This window comes from Oncorhynchus gorbuscha, linkage group LG01, assembly GCF_021184085.1.
Source record: "Oncorhynchus gorbuscha isolate QuinsamMale2020 ecotype Even-year linkage group LG01, OgorEven_v1.0, whole genome shotgun sequence".
NCBI classification, from domain to species: domain Eukaryota; kingdom Metazoa; phylum Chordata; class Actinopteri; order Salmoniformes; family Salmonidae; genus Oncorhynchus; species Oncorhynchus gorbuscha.
Window position 1 is genome coordinate 84,999,570 of NC_060173.1, and position 24,345 is coordinate 85,023,914.

Here is a 24,345-nt window from a genome sequence, read left to right on the forward strand (position 1 = left end):
AGAGAGAGGATCGAACAGACAAGGGGTTAACATTGTTCCATTTACTCATCTGCAGTCATGCATGAGATAGGAGTCTTTCCTACTAGCTTGATGCTTTCCTAGGCAAAGGCAACATTTTGAATTATTTTCTAGGCAAAGACCAAGAGAGCTAGGAACCCTTTCTGATGAGGTGAGAGGTGAAGCGCCACTCCGGGGAAGTTTGTGTGTGTGTGTCGCTCACCACTCCAGGGAGACAGCTCTCCACCTCTGGGTTGGGCCCGTCGCTGAAGTGGTTGCCGTGGTTACCCGGTGAGCCGGTGGAAGAGTCCGAGGAGCTGTCTGGGCTGGACGGCATGTTGGCACTCACCTGGGTCAGCTTGGCTGTGATCAACTACAGACACAACACAACGGGAGAATAGAAGACATCATACAAACCATTTCCTATAAATGACCTATACAAACAAGATGTAAGGAACCCACCGGTGACATGAGGCTTGTCAAAACACAGCTCATCACGCTTACCGTTTTGTCTTTGAGGTTGAGCTGGCCAATCAGCTTTCTGTCATCGGCTGGGTCGACGACATCCCCGCCAATGAAGAGCTCTATCTTGGTGTGCGTGGCGTTGGCCTTGATGCGTGTAAGGATGCCACGGCGCACCGAGCCGATGGTGTCGTTGGTGTGAGACCAGATGTCCAGGTCATCTACCTGACGGCCCTGGTTAGGAAAACGCACGGTCAACGTGATGTGCTTCCCCCGGAACGCCCTGAGAGGTAGAGAGGAGAAAAGAGGAAAAGGGAGCGAGGACAGGTTAGGGTGAAGTGGTTTGGGGGAAGAAAAAGGTCAGGACAACAAGCTTAAGCTCAGTGCTTGTAGGCTCCCCTACCTGGACATGGGCAGTATGGTCCTCTCCTCGTGGTAGTCGCTGTCACACTCGTTGATGTACTCCTTGAGCACAGTGAGCACACGGACCATGCGGATGGCTTCCTGCCGGGCCGAGTTGATGCTGTCCTTGTCCCCGTCCAGGACACGCAGCGTATCGTACGACGCCTTCAGACGGTCGAAGCACGACTGGATGAAATCCTCGTGGATCTCTACCTGCATGGGGGACAGGAGGGGCAGTGAGTTCAGGAGAAGGGCATTCATGTCTAATGGTTGACATCCTGTTTGTCTGGAACTGCAGTGTTCCAATCCATCCCTCAGATAATAGAACCAACATGTACATCAGTGATCCCAGAAAAACGGATTGGAAAACATTGTGACGGTACCGAGGTATCACATATATTTAGGTGGTCATCTCAAAACGGCTAGATGATTTAGGTTGATCTAATAGCAGATTGAGCTGTTATTGTTACCGGGACAAAGGGCACCGATGGTTACCTGATTGACTTGTAGTTTTGGTCCGAGGTTGGTGTAGATCTCTTTCAGCAGGTCTATGGCTCGACTGGCGATGTCATCGCTCCCTTGAATTACGACCTGGCAGGAGGAAATAACAGACTGATTCAATAGACGCCTACCGCCCTCTCCATCAAACAGCCCTGGAGACAACACTGAAGAGACTGTGAGTGGTATGACTCATCATCCAGACTAGAGGTTCATTAATAAGCACTCAGCGGCAGCACACAGAAACATAACCAGTCACAACCACTGGCCTTGAGCTGCCCTCACACACTAACATCAGTACATTAACCCAGACTCAAATACGGTCTGTGTATCTGTGTGTTTGTACCACGCAATGCTTACCAGCCAAACCAATAACATCAGTGAATGAGCTTTACTTAGGATGCAATCAAATTAATTATTCACAACCAAACATTGTATACAAGGAAATCATATGACCACAAATGTAGCCTCGGCCCCTACCGCATAAACAGATCTAATACCCAAATATACAATAACAACTCCCAAATCAGCTATTCATTGCAAGTGGAAACAAGGTTTACAAATCCCACATCTAAAACAAATGAAGCAAATCATCTAATATGCCCAGAGTGTGAATAACAATGTCAGAATAACACTTGAAGCCAATGCAGGAAATGCAACAGATTCTCCCATTGAGGGATTATTGGACATGTAGGTAACTAAAACAAACAGATAGGCCACTGATGCTAATTAACTGGGTCATCCACCCCCCCCCATCCATAGTCTAAATATATCAGTTCAAGCAGCCCCTGAAATAATCCCACAGAACCCAGAGGTTTATATACACATGGAAATATATGTATGGTTGAGCGTCACCTCAAATAGAAGCATTCAAGGATATGGTCTTTGAAGTTGTGCATTTTTAAACGGTGAGACAATATTTTTTCACCGATTATTTCCACAACTGATGAAAACGAGTTCTCATGGCGCTCTCTTGTCCTTCTGCATATGGTTGAGCTATATGTTTGGAACATCGAATGGCAGTATCGAATCGCTATACATATAGAGTAGAGGTTGGCCGATTAATTAGGGCCAATTTCAAGTTTTCATAACAATCGGTAATCAGCATTTTTGGACACCGATCATGGCCGACTACATTGCACTCCACGAGGAGACTGCGTGGCAGGCTGACTACCTGTTATGCGAGTGCAGCAAGGAGCCACGGTAAGGTGCTAGCTAGCATAAAACGTAACTTATAAAAACAATGAATCTTAACATAATCATTAGTTAACTACACATGGTTGATCCTATTACTAGTTTATCTATCTTGTCCTGCGTTGCATATAATTGATGTGGTGCCTGTTAATTTATCATTGAATCATAGCCTACTTGGGTGATGTAACAAGAACATTTGCGAAAAAAAGCACTGCCGTTGCACCAATGTACCTAACCATAAACATCAACACCTTTCTTAATACACAAGTATATTTATTTAAACCTGCATATTTAGTTAATATTGCCTGCTAACCTGGCTCGTTGCGAACTCTGTGAAGACTATTTCTTCCTAACAAAGACGGCCAACTTCACCAAACGGGGGATGATTTAACAAAAGCACATCTGCGGGAAAAAAACACAATGGTAGCACGAATGTACCTAACCATAAACATCAATGCCTTTCTTAAACTCAATACACAGAAGAGTATATATTTTTTTAAACCTGCATATTTAGTTAAAAAATAAATCCAGGTTAGTAGGCAATATTAAACTAGGGAAATTGTGTCACTTCTCTTGCGTTCATTGCACGCAGAGTCAGGGTATATACACAACAGTTTGGGCCGCCTGGCTCGTTGCGAACTAATTTGCCAAAATGTACGTAATTATGACATAACATTGAAAGTTGTGCAATAGAACAGGAATATTTAGACTTGTGGATGCCATCGTTAGATAAAATACGGAAAGGTTTTTTTTTTTATGAGAGTTTCCGGATTTGACCATATTAATGACCTAAGGCTCGTATTTCTATGTGTTATTATGTTATAATTAAGTCTATGATTTGATATTTGATAGAGCAGTCTGACTGAGCGGTGGTAGGCAACAGCAGGCTCGTAAGCATTCATTCAAACAGCACTTTCGTGCATTTACTTTCGTGCATTCGCTGTGCTTCAAGCATTAAGCGGTTTATGACTTCAAGCCTCAACTCCCGAGATTAGGCTGGTGTAACTGATGTGAAAAATGGCTAGCTAGTTAGTGGGGTGCGCGCTAATAGCGTTTCAAATCAGTGACGTCACTCGCTCTAAGACCTTGAAGTAGTTGTTCCCCCTGCGCTGCAAGGGCTGCGGCTTTTGTGGAGCGATGGGTAAGGATGCTTCGAGGGTGGCTGTTGTCGATGTGTTCCTGGTTCGAACACAGGTAGGGGTGAGGAGAGGGACGGAAGCTATACTGTTACACTGGCAATACTAAAGTGCCTATAAGAACATCCAATAGTCAAAGGTCAATGACATACAAATGGTATAGATTGAAAGAGTCCTATAATTCCTATTATAACTACAACCTAAAACTTCTTACCTGGGAATGTTAAAAGGAACCACCAGCTTTCATTTGTTCTCATGTTCTGAGCAAGGAACTTAAACGTTAGCTTTCTTACATGGCACATATTGCACTTTTACTTTCTTCTCTAACACATTGTTTTTGCATTATTTAAACCAAATTGAACATGTTTCATTATTTAATTGAGGCTAAATTGATTGTATTGATGTATTTTATTAAGTTAAAATAAAAGTGTTCATTCAGTATTGTTGTAATTGTCATTTATACCATTTCAAAAAATATATATTTAAAAAACATTATTATTATAAAATATATATATATATATATATATATATAAAAATCGGCCGATAAATCGGTATCGGCCTTTTTTGGTCCTCGAATAAAATCGGTATTGGCGTTGAAAAATCATAAACGGTCGACCGCTAATATAGAGCATTCGGAAAGTATTCAGACCCCTTTACTTCTTCCACATTATGTTACGTTACAGCCTTATTCTAAAATGGATACAATCGTTTTTTCCCTCATCAATCTACACTCAATACCCCATAATGACAAAGCAAAAAACACAAAACTGAAACATCACATTTACATAAGTATTCAGACCTTTTACTCAGTACTTTGTTGAAGCACCTTTGGCAGCCTCAAGTCTTCTTGGGTATGATGCTACAGCTTGACGGACAATTCCTTTGACCACATGGCTTGGTTTTTGCTCTGACGTGCACTGTCAACTGTGGGACCTTATATAGACAGGTGTGTGCCTTTCCCATCATGTCCAATCAATTTATTTTAAAACAGGTGGACTTCAATCAAGTTGTAGAAACATCAAGGATGATCAATGGAAACAGGATGCACAGGAGCTAAATTTAGAGTCTCATAGCAACGGGTCTGAATACTTATGTAAATATTTTTATTTTTATTCTCTATAAACCTGTTTTCGCTTTGTCATTATGGGGTATTGTGTGAAGAACGATGAGGAAAAATACAAATGTAATACATTTTAGAATAAGGCTGTAACGTAACACAATGTTGAAAAAGGGAAAGAGTGAATACTATCCGAATGCACTGTATATACAGTGCCAGCCAAAAATGTGGTGACACCTACTCATTCAAGGGTTTTTCTTTATTTTTACTACATTGTAGAATAATAGTGAAGACATCAAAACTATGAAATAACACATATGGAATCATGTAATAACCAAAAAAGTGTTAAACAAATCAAAGTATAGTTTAGATTTGAAATTCTTCAAAGTAGCCACCCTTTTCCTTGATGACAGGTAGTCACCTGGAATGAATTTCAATTAACAGGTGTGCCTTCTTAAAATTTTATTTGTGGAATTTCTTTCCTTCTTAATGCGTTTCAACCAATCAGTTGTGTTCTGACAAGGTAGGGGTGGTATACAAAAGATAGCCCTATTTGGTAAAAGACCAAGTCCATTTTATGGTAAGAACAGCTCAAATAACTAAAGAGAAATAACAGTCCATCATTACTTTAAGACATGAAGGTCAGTCAATACAAAAACATTTCAAGAACATTGAAAGTTTCTTCAAGTGCAGTCGCAAAAACCATCAAGCACTATAATGAAACTGGCTCTCATGTGGACTGCCACAGGAAAGGAAAACCCAGAGTTACTTCTGCTGCAGAGGATAAGCTCATTAGAGTTAACTGCACCTCAGATTGCAGCCCAAATAAATGCTTTACAGAGTTCAAGTAACAGGCACATTAACTGTTCAGAGGAGACTGTGTGAATCAGGCCTTGATGGTCAAATTGCTGAAAACCAAACCTCTACTAAAGGACACTAATAATAAGAAGAGACTTGCTTGGGCCAAGAAACATGAGGAATGGACATTAAACCGGTAGAAATCTGTCCTTTGGTTTGATGAGTCCAAATGTGAGACTTTTGGTTCCAACCGCCGTTTCTTTGTGAGACGCAGAGTGGGTGAACGGATTATCTCTGCATGTGTGGTTCCCACCATGAAGCATGGAGGAGGTGGTGTGATGGTGTAGGAGTGCTTTGCTGGTGACACTGTGATTTATTTAGAATTCAAGGCACAGAACCAGCGAGCCTACCACATCATTCTGCAGTGATACGCCATCCAATCTGGGACTAGCATTTGTTTTTCAACAGGAAAATGACCCAACAGACCTCCAGGCTGTGTAAAGGCTATTTAACCAAGAAAGGAGAGTGATGGAGTGCTGCATCAGATGACCTGGCTCCCACAACCACCCGACGTCTACCCAAATGAGATGGTTTGCAATGAATTGGACCGCAGAGTGAAGGAAAAGCAGCCAACAAGTGCTCAGCATATGTGGGAACTCCTTCAAGACTGTTGGAAAAGCATTCCAGGTGAAGCTGGTTGAGAGAATACCAAGAGTGTGCAAAGCTGTTATCAAGGCAAAGGGCGGTTACTTTGAAGAATCTAAAATCTTAAATATACTTTGATTTGTTTAACACTTTTTGGGTTACTACATGATTCCATATGTGTTATTTCATAGTTTTGATGTCTTCACTATTATTCTACAATGTAGAAAATAGTAAAAATAAATAAAAACCCTTGAATGAGTAGGTGTCCAAACTTTTGACTTGTACTGTGTGTGTGTGTGTGTGTGTGTGTGTGTGTGTGTGTGTGTGTGTGTGTGTGTGTGTGTGTGTGTGTGTGTGTGTGTGTGTGTGTGTGTGTGTGTGTGTGTGTGTGTGTGTGTGTGTGTGTGTGTGTGTGTGTGTGTGTGTGTGTGATAAATATAAATACACACACACAATTGTGTGATTCACAATACATATCGTATCAACACCTAAGTATCGTGATAATATCGACATTGAGGTCCCTGCCAATTCCCAGCCCTACTTACGAGTAACAACAGCTGTCTGTTATAGTGAAAAAGCTAATAACTCACCCTCCAGAGGTAGTCCAGTCCTATGAGCTCCAGGTCGTCCATCATGTAGGCCCTGCGTTTGGCCACCAGCTTTCCCTCCCGACAGTTGACAGCCTTGAAGAACCTCTCGAAGCACTTCATGCCGTTCTCTGTGAGCAGAGATGGGTCCAGCTGGAGGACGTTGTTCTCAAAGAAGTCCTTGTTAATGTCTGGGTCCAGGTCTGGCTCATCTCCCATCAGCTTGGAGTACCTGGGGATGAACAACAGAGTTGAGTGGGTGTTTTTTTGTCATTGTTGAGAACATTTAATTTGAGAAAATGTTGAATATTTGACTTGTTCTCCATGACAGAGAGAAAGGAAATAACATAAATTGAAACATGTTGGAGCCATATTCACCCTTTCGAGGTGATAATATTGATGATGGCAGCGTACCATTTGAAGCAGGCCTCTCTATCACATAGGAAGACAGCGTTTTCGGCCAGGCACTTCCAGATCTGTTTGGCCTGAGGAGCACAGAGCCACAACTGGCCATCCTTCAGCAGGAACCTGGGGACAACACAGACACATACATTAACCATGAAGGTCAGACGACAGTGGCTTAGTTCATGGCTCAATTCCATGAAGGTCAGACGACAGTGGCTTAGTTCATGGCTCAATTCCATGAAGGTCAGACGACAGTGGCTTAGTTCATGGCTCAATTCCATTCATTGTATTCATGAAGATGGAGCTGGGTCGTATTCATTAGGTCACACAAAGGAAAACATTTTAAAAGTGTTTTGCAAAGTAAAATAACAATTAGTTCTTCTTATTGGACAAGTACAGACAGTGACTCATGCCTGTTTCAGTGTGTTTTCTTCAGTTTGGTGCCTAATTAATACAACCCCGCAGATGTGATGTCATACCTCAGGAAGTTGAGTCTCTCCTGGACTTCCTGTACGTGGCTGTAGCGGCTCCCTGCCCTCACCGTCTGGGGGTCAAACTCTGCCTGCTCGGCTACATAACACACAGGACCATCTACATCAGGGTATCTTTAAATATCACGCAAATACTGATGTTTTTCAAATGGAAAAGTAACATGCTAACTGCCCAGGGTTAGATACAGAGGGTAGAGAATGTAGAGAAACACAGTGTACAAAACGTTAGGAACACCTGCTCTTTACTTTCCATGACAGACTGATCAGGTGAAAGCCATGGCCACTTGCAAAATCCACTTCATATCAGTGGTCACCAACCGGTCGATCGCAATCAACTGTTCGATCTTCAAGCATTCCTAGTCGATCACCAAACATTTCTGTAGAAAAGCCAATGATAAAGGCTTGCACACCTTTTTGTATTGTTTCACTTTTGTCGGTAGGTGCACTTGATTCAGAAGCCCTGCGCACCGGGGTAGGCAAAGTGTTGCCATTTTGAACAATTGAAATGTCTGGAATGACTAACTTCTCCTACCCGGCAGACTTGGAGATCTATGGTTAAATCGAGCGTGTCCACTGCGCTGGCCAATCGAATAGCTCAAATCACAGTGCCTACAGGTTGGATACTAGCCTATGTAAAATATCATCACTTTTAAAACCATGACCAGAGAGACTCAAAGAATATAGCAAAGAGCTGCTGTTATGATTTCATGTAAAAAAATATATATAAATATATATATATATATATATAAATATATATATATATATATAAATATATATATATAAATATATATATATATATATAAATATATATATATATAAATATATATATATAAATATATATATATAAATATATATATATATATAAATATATATATATATATATAAATATATATATATATATATATTAAAACATAAAAGCTCTTCTCCCTATTCCCACTCACGCTGAAATGAATGAGTAGCCCTGCATTTGTATAATTATTCGAAGCTCATCGTGTTCATTTTAAAATCGAGGAATATTTCACTTTCACTGAAGACTGTCCCCTCTCTCTGCTCAGTCTCACCGTGAGAGGATAAACCTCTGCTGATCTCTCCTTCCCTTCGCTGAGACTAATGCAATGTTCAAAACATCTGGGAACTCTGACATCTCCGACATTCGCGACAGCTAATGATCCTAATAAAATACCAAATACCAAGACAACAGGGAATTTGAAAAAAGAAAAAAAAAACTAGATCCGACTGGGAAAAATAGTTTTAAATGGTCATCCAACCGGAGCATCACGGACGTTGTGATTTGACCTAGTTTTTTCACCCTGTGTTCCCAGTTGTCTTGAAAGTACCATGACCATGAAATGCAGGTACCATCAGTCCAGTAAAATAAAAGCTAATTATTTGATAATTATTTCAATTTATACTTCAGCTGTGCCTCATAAGTTGTACACCAACTACTGATCTATTTTGTTATCAAAGCTAGAGTTTTGAAATATAATATGGTCTGTATAGAAGAACGATATTGGCAGGACAGGCATATAGCCAATATGCTGTGATAATGTATTAGGCCTGCCTATTGCAAACTTACAGAACCTACAGAACTGTTTTTATTGGGTTAATGTTACATTTGAGTCATGTTGAAAAAAAAACAGATTGGTAGATCTCGGCTTGCTTTTTGACCGCGAAAGTGATCTTTACACAGAAAAGGAAGGTCACCACTGGTGTAGATGAAGGGGAGGAGAGAAGGATTTTTTAAGCCTCATGACAATTGAGACATGGATTGTGTATGTGTGCCATTCAGAGGATGAATGGACAAGACAAAACATTTAAGAGCCTTTGAACAGGGTTTTGGTAGTAAGTGTCAGCCACACCAGTTTGACTGTGTCAAGACCTGCAGCGCTGCTGGGTTTTTCACGCTGAACATCAAAAATGATCTACCACAAAAAGGAAGTCCAGCCAAATTGACACAACTGTGGGAAGCATTGGAGTCGACTTGGGCCAGCCTCCCCGTGGAACACTTTCGACACCTTGTAGAGTCCATGCCCCGACGAATTGAGGCAGTTCTGAGGGCACAACTCAATATTAGGAAGGTGCTCCTAATGTTTTGTACACTCAGTGTAGTATTTCTGAAGAAGTCTGAAAGTCAAGAATGAGGCAATTTTGATTAATGAGAAAATCGAATCCACTGTGTCAGGTACCTTTAGAGAACTGCCTCATGGTCTCCATGTAGGCAGAGAGGTTCTCAGCCACCAGCGTGACCAGGGCATGGTTGTGTTGGAGCTGGTTGATCAGGTCATGACGATAGAACACATGAGGACTCCTCTGAGTCTGACTGTATAGCAGAGAGTGAGGTGGAGAGAGATATGAAGAGAGAAAGAAATGGAGAGAGAAAGATAGTTGGAGGGAGAGAGAGATGGAGAGAGAGGGTGGAAAAGAGAGACAAAAGTTCAGAGACTTAGCCACCATGTCTATGACAAGTAGACAACTTCAACTTATACTCCCACTCCTACTAATGAAATGATTACAATGATTTGCGTGTACAATTAGTGGAATTTTGTTGCTTATCTGCACCTGTAGCTTAAAGAAATCCATTTTGGTATATCGACTGTTCTAACCAGTAAGCCATTATCTGTGTGTGTGTGTGTGTGTGTGTGTGTGTGTGTGTGTGTGTGTGTGTGTGTGTGTGTGTGTGTGTGTGTGTGTGTGTGTGTGTGTGTGTGTGTGTGTGTGTGTGTGTGTGTGTGTGTGTGTGTGTGTGTGTGTGTGTGTGGCAAGAGAAATGTTGAGGAATTTCAGTCTTAAAATTACTAGGATGTCGTGTTGTTCCGGAAATGTGAGTATGCAGCACACTCAGAAATGCCCCCCAAAATGTCACCCTGCAAACAGTCAGTGATTGGAGCTAAGAAGAGCAGGTGCAGAAAAAGACGCATTTCAGTGTGACACCCTTTTCCCTTGGTATTGAAATACTTTTGCACCCAATTCCCCAAATAATGCACTACTTGACAAGAGCCCTGTGTGGCTCTGGTCAAAGGTTAGTGCACTGTTTGTGGTCATTTGTGGCTCTGGTCAAAGGTAGTGCAGTAGTGTATAAGGAATAGGGCGTAATTTGAGATTTACCCTGAAAGAGGTTTGCTAAAGCAGATTAATTAATGAAAATAAACATTACAGATCTGTTGTACCATCTGAGAGAGAGTAAATTAGAAATGATTTACAATTTATACAAAATATTGCCATAATATCCCCCAAATTAGCTGTCAACTTACCCCGCTAAGTTCGTTTGTATGTTAATAGGAATTTTCTTTCTGAAAAACAACAGGCATGTGGTGTGCTACATATTTGCTGCATTTACTTGTACTATTTCAGTCAGTACAACTGCACGTTGTTATTAAAAGCAGCACCTTATTCAACAATCTCCATGCTACTTTGAGAGCTCAGCGTTTAAGAAGCAAGATACATTCGCTCAGTTTTAGTCTTCAAGAATGCTCCCAGTCTAAGCGTTAGTGAAAACCTGGTCAAACTGGGTGGCAAGGTCAAGTCACAGACTGTTGACAGAGAATCCCTGTTTACAAAAGAGTTGGCATGCCTCAGCCTCTCTGGAAATGTGATTAAAATGCCAGAGACATCTGTGTCAGCTATGTGAAAAATCAAAGCCATGCTTTAAATGCGTAGAGTAAATGTATAACCAAGCATAGCATTCTGAGCACAACAAAAATTAGCCTTTTTTAAGTGGGGTGAAATATTTAACGATTTAAAATGTTGCAGATAGAAACGTAAAGTATTGAGCTGACAAATCCCTTTTGTACATAACAAAAAAAGTCTGCTCTACACTGTGCATTTATATCTGTTACGCCCTGAATAATACTCCATTTGTACTCATTCTGTTTCCATTCCTTTGTCAATCACTAGCATGTTCAACTATGTCCCTCCTCCAAGCCCGTAGTTGAACTCTGACCATCTCCTTACCTGAGATTCTGAGGAGCCTCTCCGAACAGGCTACAGATCTCTCGGATCTGCTTTAGTGCAGGAATCACCCATTTGTCATTGGTGCGCAACTCTTCTATGAAGCGATCGATCCACTGGATCTTCTGCGTGTCTCGATCCTGAAATGAACACGAACATCCGTATTCAAGGAACACACACACAGCCATAAGCCAATTCTTCTGAACACTCCAATAGACCGCTTCAAATAAATCTTAATTGATTGGTTTTCAGTACCTTGAGCCGTGTGGGAAAGCAGTTGCCTGGCTCTTGACTGGTACTTAGTATTACCTGAGAGCAACTGTAGTCCAGTATCTTAATGTGAGCACTGAGGGCCTGGTCCATGATGTCTACAGGCACGTCATCGCTGTGAGCCAGGTTCCACAACAGGTTCAGCACCTTGTGGTGAGAGGAGGAGAGGAACCTTCAGTACTTCTATCCAAACAGAGCACAAGGAGCTGGAATAAGACATCTCTTTAACCAATGCTTGACATTCAGGGCTGCCCTCGAGCCAGGGGAGGTTTAGGAAACCCCCCGGGCCAGGGGAGATTTAGGAAACCCCTCGGGCCAGGGGAGGTTTAGGAAACCCCTCGGGCCAGGGGAGGTTTAGGAAACCCCTCGGGCCAGGGGAGGTTTAGGAAACCCCTCGGGCCAGGGGAGGTTTAGGAAACCCCTCGGGCCAGGGGAGGTTTAGGAAACTCCTCGGGCCAGTCTATCATCCCAGTCAGTGGTCCGCTTGGGCCAGTGAAAAAAAGGTTAAGGATATATAACTGTTTAAAAAAACATGAATTCCCTAAACTGCTAGTTCATTATGTATACTGAACAAAAATAAGTGCAACATGTAAAGTGTTGGTCCCATCTTTCATAAGCTGAAAAAAAAAAATCACAGAAATGTTACATATGTACAAAAAGGTTTCTCTCAAATGTAGTGCACAAATTTGTTAACATCCCAGTTAGTGAGCATTTTGCCAAGATAATCCAGCCACCTGACAGGTGTGTCATATCAAGATGCTGATTAAACAGCATGATCACGGGGACAATAAAAGGTCACTCTAAAATGTGCAGTTTTGTCACAATACAATGCCACAGATGTCTCAAGTTGAGGGAGCGTGCAATTAGCGTGCTGACTGCAGGAATGTCCACCAGAGCTGTTTCCAGAGAATGTAATGTTAATTTCTCTACCATAATTTCTCTACTGCCTCCAACCGTTTTAGAGAATTTGGCAGTCTAACCAGCCTCACAACCACAGACCACGTGTAACCACGCCAGCCCAGGACCTCCACATCCGGCTTCTTCACCTGCAGAATTATTTGAGGGGGGGTATTTCTGCCTGTAATAAAGCCAATTTGTGGGGGAAAAACACATTCTGATTTGCTTGGCCTGGCTCCCCGGTGGGTGGGCCTGGCTGCCTTCCAAGGACCACCATGGCTGCACCCCTGCCTAGTCATGTGAAATCCATAGATTAGGGCCTAATGAATTGATTTCAATTGAAGTATTTCCTTATTAGAACTGTAACTCACAAAAATCTTTGAAATTGTTGCATGTTGCGTTAATATTTTTGTTCAGTTTAAAATGCTTAATCGCTCAGCGCCGCACACAGCGTAGTTTGAGATAATCTGTTGGGCGGAGAGAGCACACAGCCTAGTTTGAGATATCTGTTGGGCAGAGAGAGCACACAGCCTAGTTTGAGCTAATCTGTTGGGCAGAGAGAGCACACAGCCTAGTTTGAGCTAATCTGTTGGGCAGAGAGAGCACACAGCCTAGTTTGAGCTAATCTGTTGGGCAGAGAGAGCACACAGCCTAGTTTGAGCTAATCTGTTGGGCAGAGAGAGCACACAGCCTAGTTTGAGATATCTGTTGGGCAGAGAGAGGCTATTTGGTCCTTGAAAAGTCCTTGACATGCTGGTAGCCAATTTAGAAGTTCAACGGCTCCAATATAATTAGGCCGATTCACGATTTCCTTTATGATCCGTTTTTATGAGAGATGTAGCCGCTATCATTTGTTTCAAGCCATTTCAATTGATAGGTGCTGCGCTATTCGGTTGCTTTTGTTGGGGTAAAACCATGTACGGAAGGATATATTATTACAAAGGGAACCCGTTTTTTGCTCACTTTCTCGTTTTTTAAAATGTATTTTATTCATCCGTTATTTTACCAGGTAAATTGACTGAGAACATTCTCAATTACAGTAACGTCCTGGGGAATAGTTACAGGGGAGAGGAGGGGGATGAAAGAGCCAATTGTAAACTGGGGATTATTAGGTGACCGTGATGGTTTGAGGGCCAGATTGGGAATTTAGCCAGGACACCGGGGTTAACACCCCTACTCTTACGATAAGTGTCATGGGATCTTTAATAACCTCAGAGAGTCAGGACACCCATTTAACGTCCCATTCAAAATACAGCACCCTACACAGGGCAGTGTTTTTTAGACCAGAGGAAAGAGTGCCTCCTACTGGACCTCCAACACCACTTCCAGCAGCATCTGGTCTCCCATCCAGGGACTGACTAGGACCAACCCTGCTCAGCTTCAGAAGCAAGCCAGCAGTGGTATGCTGCTGGCATGCTGCTGTTTCAAGCATACAATAACTCTTCAACATCTCAAATGGCGAGACTGACTAGCTACTACATGGACAGACTTCATGTTTATGTGTCAGGAACATCTATTGCTGCATGCAGTCTATTTAGTCAGGCAATGCCCACATTTTGACACATTTATGAATAAATAAAAATACATGTCAATGTCAATGCATAATGCTGTTAAGAAGAGCCAATAAAATAAAACAAATTATGCTAATGTATACTTTTTTCAAACATTTTTGGGGGTGAAGTTTTATTTCTTTCGTCTATTACAACAATGAAATATAACATGTAGGTCCTTGAAAATTACAATGAAGTGCTTGAAAAAAAGTCATTGAAAGTCCTTGCATTTGTCTGTATGAACCGTGTATAGGATACTTGCTACAAACTAATGGAAGATAAAATCACCTGCTATTGAAATTATGCTCGCATCATTCACTTTACTGATAGATCTTGACCTGGTCAGTATTTTGTTCCATTCGGGCCCAGTAGCTTTCATTTGTCACTGACCCCGTCTGGACTGGCAAATTGACCTGAATGTCGAGCCCTGATTACCTTGTGGGCCATCACTCCATCCTTGTCATCCTCCGCCAGACGACGGATCAGCTCCAGCAGCTTCTCACGCTGCTTCTTACTAGCGTTCGTCCAACTCGCCTGCAGGCCACAAACACCACCACGGGGGTTAGGAGAGCAGTGTGTGTGTGTGTGTGTGTGTGTGTGTGTGTGTGTGTGTGTGTGTGTGTGTGTGTGTGTGTGTGTGTGTGTGTGTGTGTGTGTGTGTGTGTGTGTGTGTGTGTGTGTGTGTGTGTGAACGGAGAGAAGTCTCTCACCTTGAAGCAGTCAAAAAGGTGGTCGAGCTGCTCAGGGGAGAAGTCCCAGGCCAGCTTGGCCAGGAGGTCGTGGACGTTCTTCACGATGGCCTCATGTTTACCAGCCTGCAGGTGGAACAAAGTGTCAACAAACATGTAAACAATCACATTTCCTATTTCCAGCCTCCGATAGACAATGCAGGAGCACATAACCATAATTTAATGGACCGAGCCATGCTTAGGAAAGGGCGTCAACCGATCAAACCCAATGACCTGGAAATGCCCCAGCTAAGACAAGGGATTTCCCATTCTGCTTTTAGAGCCGTTACGGGTAGAACCATGCTTTTGGTGCACTTTTTGAGGCACTGTGCTTTTACCGGTATTTCCAGCATTAACCACGAGTGTTGCTGCAGGTAAGAAATCCTAGGAATTATTTTGTAATTGACACAAGCCATCTCCAAATCAATCAATCAATGTCTGGTTGTGTGTTTGTGTTTGGCGGAGGGATCAGAAAATGCGTAGCTCTGCCACTTAAGGTGTTGGCTTGACAGTTGCTGGACCCAGGTTCGAGTTCCAGTCTGGGCTACCCCCCAAATTCATTTGAATACAATTCCATGGTTGGTTTCATTGACTTTCCCCTTTAACTGCACTGAATTTAACATATTTTTTTGCTACAACTTCTGAGTCTGTTGGAGAAGTATAGAATCACTGATCTACAAATCGTATTCCCTCACAAATAATAGGTTTTGTGAGATTAAGATTCACAGAGCTACGCCTCCCGACTCAGCCAATCACGCAAACAAACACGCAAAACCAGACATTGACTGGAGACAACTTGTGTCAATTACAGCACATTTCCTAGGATTTTTTATCTGCAGCAATTATTGTGGATAATTCTGGAAATACCTGCTAATAAGTACACAAAAAAAGCTTTGCCCTAGTTATAGGTCATATCCCTTTCACCTGAACCATGCACGATGTGTGTGATAATCAATGGCTCTCTCTTCAAACACACAGTACCTGTGCAGCCCAGATGTTGTCCAGGTCCTGCATGGTAAGAGCTTTCTCTTTGATGACGAAGCGAAGTATCTTCTCTAGTTTTTCTACGTACTGAGGCTGGTGCAGACTGTCCCTCAGCACGATGGACAGGATGTGGTTCTGCTGGATCCACTCCTGAGAGACAGAGGCATCTTTCAATCTCCACTCAAACACCAACAGTTCTGCTGACTATGCCACCAGAAACAACACCAAGGTACACTCTCTATATTACGCACTTTGTGACAAAAGCGCTCGTTATAAAAATACATTTGATAGGCTGGTGGTTAACTCACCGCCATGCGCTCTGCAGTAAGCCACTCCTCTTCCTCAGGGTTGCCATGTCGATGTGTATAGTAGGACACACTTGAGATTACCTTGTTTACTTCATTTAGTGCATTCATTTTGCCATTAAAAGAGGAAATTTGCAATAACCTGTGGATGAAAACAACCACCACAGATTACTATCAACAAATAGTTCACATTGGGGCAATCCCTAATGAAAGACTACAAAACCCTTATTGACATGAATACATGTTTTGTGCACATCTCAGGTTAGCATTCAGCCAACAGTTTGAAAGGCAGGTGTTTTAAAACAAAAGCTTTAAGACAGTTTGTTCTGAAGCGAACTCACCTAAGAATCATTTTTAACCTAAAAATCTCTAAACTCTTCACGGTCTCCTCCTGCCCAGGCACCCTGGAGGCCAGGTTCTTCAGGGACTTGATGATCATGGACAGGGCGTCATTTTTGGCTTCGTTCTTGGCCTCCTTCTTCAGCTCCTCATCTGTCAGGTTCTCCAGAAACTGAGGAACCATCTCGATGACAGGCAGGAAGTACTTCTTCACCGTGTGCAATGTGAGGAACTCGTAACACTGCCCAAAAGGCCTGGAGGACAACACAAAACAGTCGCAACACGTCCAGTAGACCAAGTCATTCCCATAGCTCTATATAGGGTTCATACACATTTTAACCGATGGAATTCTATGAATTTTCCATTACTCTCCATGACTTTTAACCAAATTTCCATATCCAACAATTGGCGGTATCTCCACGTACGTTTAAAAAAGTATGCCTAATGTGGTATCGATACTGGGAGGATGTTCTCTGATCCCATGTACCATCTTCTGTCGGTGTGCAAGGAACTTAACCCCCCACATAGAATACCTGTTAGGCAACTGTATAAAACACATGGTCAATCCTAAATCTGGAGGGCTACTGTGTGTGCAGGCTTTTGATCAAGCCCTGCTCAAACAGTTCATCAAGGTCTGATTGAGCAGTTCATTTCTAAAATATGATTAGTTTTAAGGGGACTGCAATAAAAGTCTGCACACCCATTAGCTCTCAGGGAGGATGGTTGACCACCCTTGATGTGTAACATTGCAACATTACAACCAAATACGTTTGCCTTTTGAAAACAATTTGCCTTTTCAATATATCAAAGAGCAAATGGCCACGTTAGGCTACAAATCTTGATATTCAGTTGAAGCAAGCCCACATACTTTCTTTGACATTTTAGTCATATATAGGTTTTGTCATACTTATCTTAGAAGTGTTTACTTTGCAACTCAATAGATACTAGTTAGCCTGCAATGTCCCATACATTGGATGCACAAATCAATTGGAAGCATCTACAACACAAGTTGAAGCCACATAATCCTAGACTACATCAAATATTATTTCTTAAAATTACAGTTCCCGATTCAACAATTTTTTTTTGATTCACATTACTAAATTCCCTGTAATTGAACCAAATCCCAACTAATATAATGGCGGAGTGAATTGTTAGTTAAATCAAAAATAATAATATCAATTAATCATATGAATCGTAAAAAAAAAAAAAAAAAACTTTGAATGGCCTTATTCGCAAGTGTTGGGGGAAAGTTTTTTGGGACATGAATACATGCTAATAATAGATAAAATGGTAAACTAAAGGCTACAATTAAATGTTTTGAATTGGCTACCTAGTTATTCATCTGTTCTTTATCATATTTTATTGGCCTACCTGCTGCTGCAATGTCCTACTGTCTCTCCTTTAGTTATGGCCCACTCGTCTCGCACACATGCAGGTGATGCACGCAAACAAAGACGCGCTAAAGTGTCATTCCGATCCTGGCTGGTATGTGGATTTTTATTTGATTGACAAAATATTTAAAAACCATGGCTAAATAACTTACATTAACCAAAATGATTAAATACATTTCAATTACTTTCCAAAACTTTTCGGATTTGATCATTTTCCAAATATTTTCCAGGCCTGTAAAACACCATTATAAAACTCCATGAGTTTTCCAGGATTTTCATGACCATATGAACCCAGTCTACATGTTGAAGCATGTTTATTAAAAAAAACAAGAGTTGTGGGTTTGATTGTTCTATGGGCCACATTAAAGCATCTTCATCAATCCAATCATGAAGACAGCTATCAGAGCAAGAACCTAAGGCCTTCTTTACTGGTGGGATGATATACACTGGTGGTGCATGGAGTTGAGTTAGCCTTCGGAAGTATTCAGACCTGGACTTTTTCCACATTTTGTTAGGTTTGGTGCTTATTCTAAAATGGACTAAAATCGTTTTCACCCCCTCAATCTACCCACAATACCTCATAATGACGAAGCAAAAACAGATTTTTTGCAAATGTATTAAATATGAAAAAAAACATAAATATCACATCTACATAAGTATCAAGACCCTTCACTCAGTACTTTATTGAAGCATCTTTGGCAGCAATTACATCCTCGAGTCTTCTTGGGTATGACACTACAAGCTTGGCACACCTGTATTTGGGGAGTTCCTCCCATTCTTCTCTGCAGATCATCTCAAGCTCTGTCAGGTTGGATGGGGAGCGTCGCTACACAGCTATTTTCAGGTCTCTCCAGAGATGTTAGATCGGGTTCAAGTCCGGGCTCTGGCTGGGCCACTCAAGGGCATTCAGAGACTTGTACCGAAGCCTCTCCTGCGTTGTCTTGGCTGTGTGCTTAGGGTCATTGTCCTGTCGAAAGGTGAACCTTCACTTTAGGCCAAAGTGTTGAATCTTGGTTTCACCAGACCAGATAATCTTGTTTCTCATGAGAGTCTAAGTGCCTTTTGGCAAATTCCAAACAGGCTACAGAGATGGTTGTCCTTCTGGAAGGTTCTCCCATCTCAACAAAGGAACTCCGGAGCTCTGTCAGAGTGACCATCGGGTTCTTGGTCACCTGACCAAGGCCCTTCTCCCCCGATTGCTCAGTTTGGCCGGGCTGCAGGCTCTACGAAGAGACTTGGTGGTTCCAAACTTATTCCATTTAAGAATGATGGACGCCACAGTGTTATTGAGGACCTTCAATGCTGCTGACATTTTTTGGTACCCTTCCCCCTTTTCTGTGCCTCGACACAATGTTAGCTAGCAAGTCTGTCTACACAAATAGTGAGTTAATGTTACCTAGCTAGCTAGCTAAATATCCCTTCACTGGTGGGCTAAAGCTAGCATGTCACCATGTGAAAAGGTATGACTACACAAACTGTGTGCTAACGTTAACTAACTGGTTAGCTCACTAAAGACACAAATCTGGTATCCTTCCCCAGATCTGTGCCTCTATACAATCTTGTCTCGGAGGTCTATGGACAATTCCTTCTGCTCTAACATGCACTGTCAACTGTGGGACCTTATATAGACAGGTGTGTGCCTTTCCAAATCATGTCCAATCAATTTAATTCAACACAGGTGGACTCCAATCAAGTTGTAGAAACATCTCAAGGATGATCAATGTAAACAGGAGTGCATCCTGAGCTCAATTTCGAGTCTAGCAAAGGGTCTGAATACTTGTAAATAAGGTCTCTTATTTAACTTGAATACATTTACAAAAATGTTCTAAAAACCTGTTTTCACTTTCTCATTATAGAGTAGTGTGTAGATTGCTGAGGATTTTTTTTTAATGGATTCCATTTTTAAATAAAGCTGTAACATAACAAAATGTGGAAAAAGTGAAGTGGTCTGAATGTTTCATATAAAGTGAATTTGTGGGGGGCAAGATACATAAAGTGCTTTCATTTCTAAGCTGTAAAACATACGTATGGAAATACCATTGAGTAAAAGGTGACATTATGTACTGTCGCCTCGTATATAAATACTAGAGTATAGAGCTACATTGAACAAATGTAGATTCACTGTCCAAATAAATACAACGGGGAGTGTGATGTAGAAAGCACTTGGAAATGTAGTGAAACATGCTATTAAATGTAATCTATTAAAGCAGGAGTTCTCAACCTTTTCTTGCCCAGGGACGCCCACCCAGGCAAACCAGGGACACCCATATATGTCAGCAACAACAACAACAAAAATAATGTCTTATTATCAGGTGGATGGTAATGGCAAGTAATCAACATTTTAAAATGAATAGATTTGGTAGACTCACCATGTTGACCTCACTACAGCTCTAACAACTAGAAAGGTATAAGAAGATTGTGCAGTTTTGAAGCCAATTTCACAGACCCCCTGCCCTAAGGGGCCAGTGACCAGTTTGAAAACCCCTGCATTAAAGCGTGTGTGTTCACAGGCCAACTCACTTGATAAGTGCGGCGATGATCTGGACGTTCAGTGCTTGGCCACCTATGAAGCGATCGTGCAGTGTTTGAAACCCATTTAACGAGCCAAATTTGTTTATTAAATCCACCAACCAGCCCTGTAAACAAAGAGCAAAAAAAGAACACATATGGTAAAGACACTCACCATCCGACCACTATTCACTCAAGTTGTTGAGCTATACAAATATATCCCTCTCGTCTCGCAGCTATTACACAGAAAGGCTTGGGTTGATTGAAGAGAAAATCAGAGGAGAACTGGTTGGCTTCTGATTCAACCCACATGCCCATAGAGGCTGCAGCAGTGTTCATATTGGGCTGCCTGCCATCTACAGCAGACAGGCAGCTGCCGCCTTTGCTTCCCTCCGCAACAATGTTCACATTGACCACCCCGGCCCACGCTCCATTCATCGCACTTTTCATAGAAGAAATCACACTCTCCCTGGCATGGCCCACTCTCATTTAAACTCCACAACACTCGAGTGCATCCTTTTATTGTATTTTCATCCCTCTTCCATTTTCTATGCAGTGCACGGAGGGATCCTCCTCTGTTTCTGTGCGCTGGCCCTAAGGCGGCAAGCCCAGAGCAAACAATACTGCTCTGTAGATTTGTTCCAAGAAAATAAATTGCAGGCCAACAGATGACTAAAAAGACTGTTCTCTGTTTCTATGGCAATCGCAGATATCCAGAGGATATTTTATTTAGTCTCAATTCAAAAAATGTATCCGGACATTTCTCATTGTGCAGATATGAAGAGATTAAGATGGGAGAAAAAGAGACATTCACACAGTATCCCCAATATCAGTCCCAGCACATGAGTTTATTAAAAAATCCTCATTATGTATTTTAGTTGATCCACCTGGCTACAGGTAATTTATGTTTTATTTCACCTTTATTTAACCAGGTAGGCCAGTTGAGAAAAAGTTCTCATTTACAACTGCGACTTGGCCAAGATAAAGCAAATCAGTGCGACACAAACAACCCAGAGTTACACATGGGATAAACAAACGTACAGTCAATAACACAATAGAAAAATCTAAATACAGTGTGTGCAAATGTAGTGAAGTGGTGTTTATTGGTGATTTAGGAAAAAGATCTTGGCGAACAGGAGTAAGTTGTAGTGGTAACAGTCCTTGGAACCAGAGATGGGCATTTGAAATGTTTGACTGTTCCAGTACCCACGTGATATTTATTTGGAGTAATTGAATGGAGAATTTTTTTTTTTTTTTTAGAACAACGGATTTGTACTTGCAAACAAATCGCAAAAATAGCAAATTTATCACAACCATCATAGATAAATACTAATTGATAAATTTCCCCACATATAAATGCAGTCAATAAAAAAAGCAAGTGCCATTTAAGATTAATTTATTGAAACCGTAATATCAACTGGTTATATTATATTGTGGAACTCAAGCTTAAAAAGGCAGTAACCTCAGAAGCGGCGCTTGCTTCTAAAAGCCTATGGCTGTGTAATGGCATTGCTCTGTTAATTTAGCAGACAAGACGCTCATAACAGTAGAACCGCCTGGTCTTTCATCCTGCAAGTACCCGGTAGAGAACATTGCCGGGCATCCCTTTAGCATATGCATCAGATGCATTTCAAGGAGTACTATGGGAGAACAACTTGGGTGAGAAATAAGAAATATTTTTTTTGGGGGGGGCTACCTTGAATTCGGACCCTACCTTGGGGGAGCGAGGGTCAGGGGGGCGGGCGAAGAGCTCGTCATCGGCCAGCTGCACCCCGGCAGGCACCGTCTCAGAGGGCCGTGTGCCGTTGTAGATGTGGAACTTGCAGTGGGGGTTGGTGGCCATGGCCAGCAGCTCCAGCAAGGGGAACCAGTCCTGAGAAAGCTTGGCCACACAAAGCTCCACCAGCCGGTGTGTGTTGTTGATGATACACCTCTGGACAGGGAGAGAAAGCGAGATAGAGCGAGAGAGAGCGTCAACATCAGTTAGTTTAATAATTTCAAAACAATCAGTGAGGTGATTTGCACTCTAACAGCACAAGAGGTCTATTTCAATCTTAACATACAAATGTAAGCAGTAATAGTTCTCTGATACACAGAGAACATTTTGAAAAAGCCTTGAAGTATAGTCTGGTGCCCAGAGAAAACCCACACCCTACTATAGCCCCTAATTCTTCAAGTCTTTGTAGACCTGGAGGAATCAGAGTGGCACAGCGGTCTAAGGCACTGCATCTCTGTGCTAGAGGCGTCACTACAGACACCCTGGTTCGAATCCAGGCTGCATCACAGCTAGCCGTGATTGCGAGTCCCGTGTGGCGGCGCACAATTGGCCCAGCGTCATCCAAGTTTGGCCGGGGTAGGCAGTCATTGTAAATAAGAATTTCTTCTTAACCGACTTGCTTAGTTAAATAAAGGTTCAATAAAAAAATACGAAAAATGTATTTAACTAGGCAAGTAGCTGTCAGCAACATGGTGACGGCTCCACATAGCCTGGTTGACACTAGTTACCACAGCCATAAAGTCAAAATTGGTTACACCACAAAAATTCATGAAAACAAAAATTATCTTTGGTCTTAATTTAAGGTTAGGCATAAGGTTAGCAGCAGGGGTTGTAACCGGTTTAAGGAACAGAAAACCAGGATCTATTTTTTTGGAGGGAAGGAAATGAACAAAAGTGATCTCTAACGTTCCGGAAGATAACCATTATTGTAAAAGCACCCCTCCCGATAAAAAACATTAAGGTGCCTATGCAAAGCACTCACTCTGTCACTCAGAAACTTATCCTTCAAGTGTCTGCCGGCCAGCATGATTTCTAGGTTAAGGACACTATAGTTATCATGTTTCACATTAGATTTATTAACAACAACAAAAAAAGGTATGACGTGTTTTGAAGTCTGGTTTCGCTGCACACACACACACACGAGCTTGTTAGCTAGCTCTGGTCCAAAGCATTGAGCCAGCCTCGGTGATGAGCCAACTATCAGACGTTCAGATGTCCTCCATATTAGCCGCTTCTCCTCAGGTATCTAGCTGGTACTATGTAATTGATAGGCTTCCTACTAATATCCTAAAAAAACAGTCAAATGCACATTATATCACGATGCCCAGTTTTTCAAGCCAAGCCTCAATGTCATGTCAACCCCGCAAAACTTCTGACAGATATATTATTATATTATATATTAGATCTCGCGCCCTACACTGTCCAAGCATGTAAACTAGCTTGTCCGGTCCATAGCAAGCAGCTCTATCCGCAGTGATTGATAGAGTTAATTAATGAGCTAAATGTAAAAACTGTTGATTTCACAGGTTTAAAAAGGAACAATATAAACAGGTAGTTTTTTTTCCGTTCAAACCAGTTCAGAACTTTATAATGCTGGTCGGAACAGAACAAAACAAATGTTTTTATTTTATTTAACTAGGCAAGCCAGTTAAGAACAAACTCCTATTTACAATGACAGCCTACCCTGGCCAAACCCTAACCCGGACAGCGCTGAGACAAATTGTGCGCCACCCTATGGGACTCCAAATCATGGCCAGATGAGATACAGAATAAAATCGAACCAGGGTCTGTAGTGACACCCCTAGCGCTGAGATGCAGTGCCTTAGACCACTGCGGTTCTGTTCAGAACAAAAACGAATGGGAAATAATTTTGGTTCCAAACCCTGGTTAGCAGGGTGGTTAGGTTTAAAAATCAGATTTTAAGAAGAGAGATTACAGGAAAGGGCAGGGTTTAGCCATAATTATAACTTTGTGGC

General features: G+C 41.8%; 1 protein-coding gene across 7 annotated transcripts in view; it reads right to left on the reverse strand.

Moving 5' to 3' along the window:
- The window catches only part of LOC124044045 (probable ubiquitin carboxyl-terminal hydrolase FAF-X), an 85,997-nt gene that overhangs the window by 34,991 nt on the left and 26,661 nt on the right, over positions 1–24,345 (reverse strand). For 3 of the 7 annotated variants that reach the window (XM_046363419.1, XM_046363410.1, XM_046363401.1), the window contains exons 6-23: positions 22,307–22,525; positions 20,605–20,720; positions 16,696–16,947; positions 16,358–16,496; positions 16,047–16,199; positions 15,048–15,152; positions 14,773–14,871; positions 11,930–12,037; positions 11,624–11,760; positions 10,924–10,962; positions 9,859–9,992; positions 7,661–7,751; positions 7,155–7,304; positions 6,780–7,008; positions 1,357–1,452; positions 863–1,074; positions 502–742; positions 221–370 (exon numbers count right to left, since the gene is read on the reverse strand). In XM_046363419.1, coding sequence (XP_046219375.1) covers positions 221–370; positions 502–742; positions 863–1,074; positions 1,357–1,452; positions 6,780–7,008; positions 7,155–7,304; positions 7,661–7,751; positions 9,859–9,992; positions 10,924–10,962; positions 11,624–11,760; positions 11,930–12,037; positions 14,773–14,871; positions 15,048–15,152; positions 16,047–16,199; positions 16,358–16,496; positions 16,696–16,947; positions 20,605–20,720; positions 22,307–22,525 — 2,670 coding nt within the window. The remainder of the gene's footprint in view (positions 1–220; positions 371–501; positions 743–862; positions 1,075–1,356; positions 1,453–6,779; positions 7,009–7,154; positions 7,305–7,660; positions 7,752–9,858; positions 9,993–10,923; positions 10,963–11,623; positions 11,761–11,929; positions 12,038–14,772; positions 14,872–15,047; positions 15,153–16,046; positions 16,200–16,357; positions 16,497–16,695; positions 16,948–20,604; positions 20,721–22,306; positions 22,526–24,345) is intronic. The other 4 variants (XM_046363444.1, XM_046363454.1, XM_046363428.1 and 1 more) reach the window with 3 other exon arrangements.